General features: G+C 58.3%; 2 protein-coding genes across 3 annotated transcripts; one reads left to right on the plus strand and one right to left on the minus strand.

The window, feature by feature from the left end:
- Positions 1-12: 12 nt before the first annotated feature.
- CUNH17orf80 (chromosome unknown C17orf80 homolog) lies at positions 13-3,178 on the plus strand. Of its 2 annotated transcripts, XM_035901562.1 has the most exons (5): positions 13-69; positions 198-855; positions 1,263-1,370; positions 1,578-1,694; positions 2,205-3,178. In XM_035901562.1, the coding sequence occupies exons 2-5, from the start codon at positions 231-233 to the stop codon at positions 2,231-2,233; spliced, it is 879 nt and encodes a 292-aa protein (XP_035757455.1). In that variant the 5' UTR covers positions 13-69; positions 198-230; the 3' UTR covers positions 2,234-3,178. The 2 variants fall into 2 exon arrangements, with proteins under 2 accessions (XP_035757455.1, XP_035757454.1); XM_035901561.1 differs by lacking the exon at positions 13-69 and having other exon boundaries at positions 88-855.
- On the minus strand, positions 3,012-6,778 carry CPSF4L (cleavage and polyadenylation specific factor 4 like). The gene is made up of 8 exons (XM_035901546.1): positions 6,676-6,778; positions 6,312-6,362; positions 5,694-5,846; positions 5,335-5,430; positions 4,906-4,999; positions 4,506-4,548; positions 4,147-4,341; positions 3,012-3,041 (listed from the first exon to the last, which is right to left on the minus strand). The coding sequence occupies exons 1-8, from the start codon at positions 6,776-6,778 to the stop codon at positions 3,012-3,014; spliced, it is 765 nt and encodes a 254-aa protein (XP_035757439.1).
- Positions 6,779-7,562: the final 784 nt, after the last annotated feature.

The raw sequence follows: 7,562 nt of genomic DNA on the forward strand, positions 1-7,562 counted from the left end.
AGCGCAGACAGGTCGCCTGCGGAAGGGCCAGATCCAGGCAGCGCTGCCAAGCCCACGGACACAGCCCAGGCCGACCCACGGGGGGGAAGGACTGTTCCAGGAGCCGGGGCGCTCCAGCAGGAAGCCACAGCGCAGACAGGTCGCCTGCGGAAGGGCCAGATCCAGGCAGCGCTGCCAAGCCCACGGACACAGCCCAGCCCGACCCACGGGGGGGAAGAACTGTTCCAGAAATGGCAAATGCAGAGAGGCGCAGCCTCGGAGCTGCGGAGAACGCGTCTGCGAGCTCAAAGGGGGTGAAAGGCAGTAGCTTAAAGGCAATAAAAGTACCCGTGCTTAGGGAGCTCCCCGAAGCTGACTGCACAAGTGGCCCTGGTGACCTCGTTAAGCAGGAGGGAACAGACAAAACTCTGACAGAAGAGAAGCAGATGCATCTAGAAGTTGGTGCGGAGCATAAAGCCCCTGTTCCTGCTTTGCATACCAAGAACCTCCATCTGTCAGCGAGAGAGGGTTTCAGAGGTCACAGTGAAGGGACATCCAAAAATTACCTAACCAGCATACAAAAGCTTCAAGAGAGCAAGAAGCAGATGGCTGTAGTTTCTGAGCCCATCCTGAATGCGAGGAGGGACTCGGAGCTGGCGCTGCACCAGCTCCTGCTCCACGCCTCCAAAAGCCAACCCATCTGTCTATCCCAGGCCTCTGGCAGGAGCACGCCAGCAGGTGCCATGGGCTTGGAATGGTTTCCAGACTTGTATCCTAATTATGACGGGCTGACTATTTTTCCAGGGAAGCCTTTCCAAGAAGGCGTGGGGATCATGATGAAGACACCAAAGGGCAATTTCTCGGAGGGACAGCAAGGTAACATGAGGAGCAGGAGTCTCTGCTGCTGAGATTTTTCTGCACTGTCAGGCTAAACTGTCCGACGTGAATGGGAGAGGAGGGTTAGGAAACGCGAAGCTGCTGGGCTTGTCCAGAAAGCGATCCAGGAAGGATCCAAGGGGGTTAACTGCCCAACCCTCCAGCCTGCAAAACCAATGGTTTACATTTCTATTTAGGTTTAAGACAGGCTCTTGCATGTTTGGGCTGGTGGAGCCAGCTCACTTTGTGGGAGAGACGATTTGCTCTTCCTTTCTGAGCAGTCAGGCCCAAGCCTCTTGCAGCTGTACCAGATACCAAACTCTGTGCCAAGCGCAGGGAACGTGAGAGCACCACACACTTTGCCCTCGCTTTCCTGCCTTTGACTGCTCCGATTTCTCATTGTGCAGGTCCCCTCTCAGAAAGGCACCTGATGGATGTAAGGCTGGGGGAGCTGCCCGCCTGGCTGGCCACCCGCGACTTCTCTCCCCAGGGGCTGCTTGGAGGAATGCGGAAAGGTAAGGCTAAATTCCCAGCTCTTGGGGCAGAATTGTCCCACTTACCCGATTTACTTGCTGCAGCCCGGTCTAAGTGGCCAGTCTGGGTCTTTTTATAAAGACATAAATAAAATAGACCCAACCATTTGGCTTTGGAAAGTTACATGGAAACCAGTGAACTCCGCAGGACCTGCATGTGATTTGACCCTTGCATTTCTGTTCCAACAGCCTGGAGCAGCTATTACAACAAATACATCAACGTGAAGAGGGGTGGACCGGCTGGGATCTCTATGCTGCTGGCTGGATATTGCCTCCTCAGCTATGGCTGGAACTATCAGCACATCAGTAAGGTTTCCTTCTTCGTAACAACTGTCTTATTTCAAGCAATTCCCCCTTTTGCAGCAGGTGGAAAGTCTATTTGCCATTCAAGGTCTGAAGTAGTTCAAATACTTCACATTTAAGATGAACATCAGAGCTCAGAGAACAGTATTCTGACTTGGCTTAGGTAGGCAAAGGAATTTAGTTAAAGTTGGTAATACCAATTGCTGATTGGCAGCTTCTCCCTGGAGAGTGCCAGGAACACTTTTAAACCCTGCACAAAGCAGAGGGAGGAGATGTTCCAACTCTAAGCACCCATTCCCTGGATTTACTCATAACTGACAAGGGATTTACTGGTGTTTCTGTAGCTTCCCCAGCAGGACTTGCTCTCATGCGCAGCTCTACAGCACATAAACAGAGCAGGCTGCAGTCAGGCTCCTGCTCATCGCTGCTGGGCAAAGCACACTCGGGTAATCCCCAAGCATAGCACTGTGCTAACACTCTTCTACTTCTTCTCTCCCCCCTCCGTTTTTCTAGAGTGTCATCGCTGGCGTAAATATCACTGAAGGAGCTGGAACAGCACCCAAGGAACGGTCCCGAATATTTGACTGGGAGTCAGCCAGAGCGCTCAGGACCAGTGTCCCAACAGGGATTCGCATCAGCAGAGGCCCATTTACCGTCAGAGACAGGTTCTTTAATGGTTGAAAGGGCTGCTTTTCAGTTCCCCTCCTGCAGACAGAGGGGTGACAGTAACAGCCTGGGGTCACCGCTCTGCCATTCAGGCAGTATTTAATATGGAAAGGAGAAAGTGTTAGAGCCGCCCTTAAGAGGTCAGTATGCAGTAGAGCTCCTGTAGTCTGCAAATCTCTTGCTTTGGGACACCCAGACACAGGACAACTCCTTGAATTGGGCTGTTAGCATAGATTAATCAACACGTAGGTTGTAGTCAGTGTTTGGCAGTGAGGTTTGTGGTGGATTGTCACAGGATGGGGTTAGGCCAGAACAACCATTCCCTTTAAGTTACCAGAGCTGTGCCTGGCACAGCCATCTTCTACTCACCCCTCTCCACAGCCAGCATGGTGGGGTTTGCTGCCGACAGGCAGGAGAAGGGTGGTCCCTGCAGGGCCCCTTCCCAAAAGGGCCCCCAGCCCCTGCTTTGCTGTCAGCACGGCGCTGGTGGGACTGCCCAGGCTCAGAGGGAAGGACCTTTGTGGAGGCAGGAAAGCAGCAGCGCTCAGACCGCAGCGCCCTATTTCTGGAGGAAGAAAATCCATTGGATGAGCTGCTGTGCCCAAAGGGCAAACCAATGTCTGCATCAGACGAATGAGGACAGTTATGAGAGTGCTAGTTGTAGCCTGCCGTCACCAAACGTGTCTGGAAAAGGATTGGTCATGTTACAGGCATGAAGGGCAAGACAAAAAAAGCCTAGGAAAAAAAATCTGAACTCTTTATTTGAAGAGCGAAAAAAAAAAGCGGTGCAGTAGTACTATGTCAGGGGTGCTCACCAAAAGCTCCCTCTTCCCAGCAATAAAAGCTTTTGTGAGTTTTCCTTTCCTGTTTGGTATTGTGTGTTCTCCAACATGGTGCTTCTCGCCCCCCCCCTTACAGGGGGTTAGCACACCCACACCCTCGTCTGCCCAGGACCACCACACGAGCTGGTCCCGCACCCCTTCAAACCTGTGCTTGCACAGCGACCGCTCCTGCTCGCCCCGTCCGTGTGCTGCCAGCTGCGCAGGAGGGAACCGAGGCAGCTGTGAGGAGTCCAGTTCTAGTCACTGTGGGGAAGCTGTGATTTCTCTGCTGCTTGTGCAAAGAGCTGTGAGAGCTGGTGCTGCGCAAAGCCAGCTGGCTTTTTGAGTCCAGCAACTGCCCCGGTAGCCGTCTGGCTGGCTCCATCGCGCTGTACAGTGTCCTCCTTCCACAGTCCGTGCAGGAGCACTCGGGTCACTTCCCCAGCAGGGTTTCCAGCTGAGTCTCCCCACACTTCCTGGCGTAGTGACCTCTCTGTCCGCACTGGTGAGGGGGGGACAGGGAGAGGCAGGCATTGGTTTTGTGCTGGATCAACCCAGTGCTGTGTTGATTTTCACATTATTTCCCAGCGACTGGGCTAACAGAGCCATGCCTTCTTCCAGCACAGCTCTCACCTGGAATCAGCATCCTGAGACCTCCAACCACAACAAACCTCCAACCCAGAGGGACGCGAGGGACTCGCTGCTCTCCAGGGCTATTCCACCTGCTTCCTACCTCAGAAGTCCCTTCACTTGCAGTCAGATTATTTCAACCCAAGTAGAGCCTCCTTCCTGCTGGTTCACACCCCAAGAAACACCACCAGGGAGCAGACAGACATCCCAAGTCCAGGAAGCTGTTTGAGAGTGCTGTGGGAGCCCCCACACCACGTGCTGCCCCTCACCATAGCACTTTACCTGCCCTCTGAGGCCAGACCCTTGCCCTCAGGCCTCCCAGTCCCCAAACCCCTCACCTTGAAGCAGATGCCTTGTTCAAGCAGGCTCTGTGTGCCTGGGAGGCAGCTACTGGTGTCCCCCAGCTGTGCTGTCAGGTGCTGGGTAGCACCAGGGACTGGAAGAGGGAACTCCATGGGTGGCACGTCCTTGCATCCACTCTCCCCACCGGCAGCCGAATCCAGCCGTGCCAGCCCCCAAGCACAGCCAGCTCCCTGGGGGGACAGGAGGGGCAGTTGGCAGCTGCTGTCCCACAAGAGCCGGGGCAGAAGCAAGAGCTGTGGGGCAGGGGCAGCCGGTGCATCACCCCCAACGGGCAGAGGCACGGAGCAAAAGGGCTTCAGCTCGAGGGAACGGCAAAGGGCCTTCCCTGCATCACCTTGGATGGATCCGTTCTGCTCGTCATCAACCCGGCCTTGAGGCTGGAGGGGGACACAGAGGACAGGCAGTCACTCCCTGGAGCGCAGCAAGCGGTACCCCCAGTTCCTCCCATGGCTCCCACAGCTTCTCAGGGCCATCCCAGGGCTCAAGCAGCTGGTACAGGTGTCCCCACAGGGACCGGGGCTGTCCCCTGCAAACCCTGCAGTCACCACCTCAGTTTGGACACCAGAGGAGACCAGAGGGGTCCAGTTAGTTCAGGCAAGGACCCCAAGCGCCCTTGTCCTCAACCCAGACACCGCAAGGGCCACGTCCACCTCCGCAGCCTGGGAGAGGGGGCTGTCCCCCGCTGTGCCCCACCAGCTGTGTGCTGAGCTCCCCCCAGCCTGCCCCATACGTACTGCATGAATTTGCACTTTGGTCCTTCTGGGCAGAAGCCAACGAGGTAGTTGGCACACAGCACCCTCTGCGTGTGCTCGTACTTGCACAGGGGACCTGCCATGCAGAGGAGAGGTTCCCATTTGCGGGGACACAGTACAACACCCCCTGCCCCACAGGGATTCTGGGAGCCCGGCTTTCCCCAGCAGCCCCATTCCCCTTCAGCTCTACGGGGCCTTTGCTGCCCCAAACCCAAATCCCCACCGGGCACCCAGTCGCACTCCCAGGCAGCCCCCCAGACAACCTACTGTGCTTTACCCCACTCTGGCTCAGTCACCTCAGAGATGGCAGGAGATTGGGCCAGCAGTGGGATCCAGACCCCCCATCGCCAGTGGGTAGGGAACACAGACAGCCCCTGCTCGCCCCAGCACCCATCCATCCCGGCAGCTCACCGTGCCTGCAGAAACCGCGGTCATACCAGGGACAGCCCATGGTCCTGGTGGTGGCATCAATGTGCAGGAAGGGACAGTCCTTGTTGCTGCATTCACCTGCGGGAGTAAGGGGTGGGACAGCAGTCGCTCAAGCTAAACGCAGCGGAAAGTGTTCAGGGATGGGCTGGATGGGAGGAACAGGGGTGCCCTGGGAGCACCCAGGCTTGGCCCCGGGAACAGTGGCCCTGGGTGGGTGCCAGTGGCGTTTCTTCCCACAGACAGGAGGTGGCATCAGGTGCTTGCTCGAGGCCAGACCCGAGGGACATGGGTTCTGGGGTAGGAGAGGCTCACTGCGGTCCCCAGCCCAGTCCCACACCTACCAAACTTGGAGTAGAAATAGCACTCGGGCATCTTGGTCGTGTCGTACTCGTGTAGGAAGTCACACCCATCACCCTTCTTGCAGAGCCCACGCAGCCAGTGCTTGCACACCACCATCCTCTCCCCGCCGACGTGCCGGAAGGGACACAGCACCCCTGGCCCCAGCACACACCCACCATCAGAGCCTGCCTGTGCCCTGCAGCCCCTGCCATCGCAGCCCCCCACACCCCTGCCTGCAATCGGGACCCCCTGCCCCAGCACCCCCCAGCTCCTCGGCTTGGGACACACCAGCATGAGCTTTCCGGGATGTGGAGGAGATTTGCAGCACCCACTGGGCGCTCAGGCCCCTGGGCACTGCCAAGGTCTGGTTGCCCTGGACGTGTCCAAGCCCTCCCCAGTGCAGGAGCATTCATCCAAAGGGCCAGGGGGAATGATGGACTCTGAGCAGTGTCAGCATTTTGGGTCAAAACCTGCCAACCCGCTGGCCACACGGCCACAGAGCAACCTGCCACGGACACGGGCTGGTCACGGGGTGGAGAGGGGCCCTGTCCTGCTCCCTGGTAGCCCCAGGATCTTGCAGGGTGGTGTCAGCCCCATCCCCACCCCTTCCCAGCACTCACCCTTGGTGCACAGCCCTCGATGGAAGAACTCGCAGACGGCCGCCCCCAGCTCTGCGGGGGAAAGCAGGGTATGGAGAGCTTCACCTGCCAGTGCCAGGGCCACCGTGCCACCAGGGACAAGAGCAGCTCAGCCCGCTCCACCGGCAGCGCCCGCAGAGCTGTGCAGGATGCATCCCTGAGGGAGCAATGCCCGGAGCCAGCCTGGCCTCAGGCAGGAGCCCAGGGAGGAGGCAGGACCAAAGGCACTAAGGCACTGTGGTGGGTGCAAGCAAGAGCCAGGAGCACCAGCAAGGAGGAGAACCCCAACACCTCCTGCCCCCCGTTCACCCTTCAAGGATGCCACAGGGTCCTGTCCCCAACTTACTGTCCATACCCGGGAAGGGCAAGGGCTGAGCTCCTCGCTGCTGCTCCACATCAGCCTCCAAGTCAAACCTGATCTTCTCCACACCAGCCACCAGCTCCTGCATCACCCCTGCTCCAGCAAGAGGCACCTCCAGGCCAGCAACAGGCAGAGTGCGGAGCTACCAAGGGGCTGCCCAAGGGAAGCACAGGTACCACGTTCTCCAGGTCACTGCAGCCAACCTGGGCCCCAGCAGCGCTCAGAAACCCTCCTCCTCCTCCTCCTCCCCAAACCAGAGCAAGACCAACCCAGGCAGCAGCCCCGAGCCCTCCATTTAGAGAGAGAAGCTGCCCACATCTGATCTCAATTTGCAGCCGTGATTGCCTGGTGCTGCAGCTCAGCTGCAGGGAGCTCAGCCCCGGCCCCCATTGCACCCCCCGTAATTGCCTCTGCACCGACATCTGCTTTTCCTCCGGGCCCCAGCTCCGCAGGAGCAGCAGGGGCTGCAGGGGCTGCCTGTGAGCTGGGTTAACCCCCTCACACCGGGGCTGCTGCTCAGCCTTAAACAAAGCCGAATATGTGCCGAGGGCTGTAACTGAATGCTCAGATAGCAAGGGACGCATCCTGCCTGGTTCCTGTTGTACTCGGAGTGCTTTGAGCATTGCTGGGTGCAGAGCTGCACCATCCCCAGCCCCACTCTCCGGTGCCTGGTACCCAGCAGATCGGAACCACATCCCCAGGCTCCTGCAGGGGACAGCCAGGATGAGAAGCCCCTTCTGTCCCCATCACCGGGCTGGGGGCTTGCACGCGTGCCAGGCTGCAGTGGCACACGCTGGGCACCACCACGGTGCCACGCTGCTTCCCGGGGCTGCTGGGGGCCCACCCAGGAAAAACCACGCAACCGCTGGGTT

This window comes from Egretta garzetta, unplaced genomic scaffold (assembly GCF_000687185.1).
Source record: "Egretta garzetta isolate BGI_Z169 unplaced genomic scaffold, ASM68718v1 scaffold19, whole genome shotgun sequence".
Taxonomy (NCBI): Eukaryota; Metazoa; Chordata; class Aves; order Pelecaniformes; family Ardeidae; genus Egretta; species Egretta garzetta.

Excerpts from the sequence above, each read along its gene's own strand:
- CUNH17orf80 (XM_035901562.1), top strand. The coding sequence starts at position 231 with ATGGCAAATGCAGAGAGGCGCAGCCTCGGAGCTGCGGAGAACGCGTCT. Across the intron at positions 856-1,262 it reads TTTCTCGGAGGGACAGCAAG|GTCCCCTCTCAGAAAGGCAC; the intron begins GTAACATGAGGA and ends CTCATTGTGCAG. Across the intron at positions 1,695-2,204 it reads CTGGAACTATCAGCACATCA|AGTGTCATCGCTGGCGTAAA; the intron begins GTAAGGTTTCCT and ends CCGTTTTTCTAG.
- CPSF4L (XM_035901546.1), bottom strand. The coding sequence starts at position 6,778 with ATGCAGGAGCTGGTGGCTGGTGTGGAGAAGATCAGGTTTGACTTGGAG. Across the intron at positions 5,431-5,693 it reads CTATTTCTACTCCAAGTTTG|GTGAATGCAGCAACAAGGAC; the intron begins GTAGGTGTGGGA and ends TTACTCCCGCAG. Across the intron at positions 5,000-5,334 it reads CCGCGGTTTCTGCAGGCACG|GTCCCCTGTGCAAGTACGAG; the intron begins GTGAGCTGCCGG and ends TCTGCATGGCAG.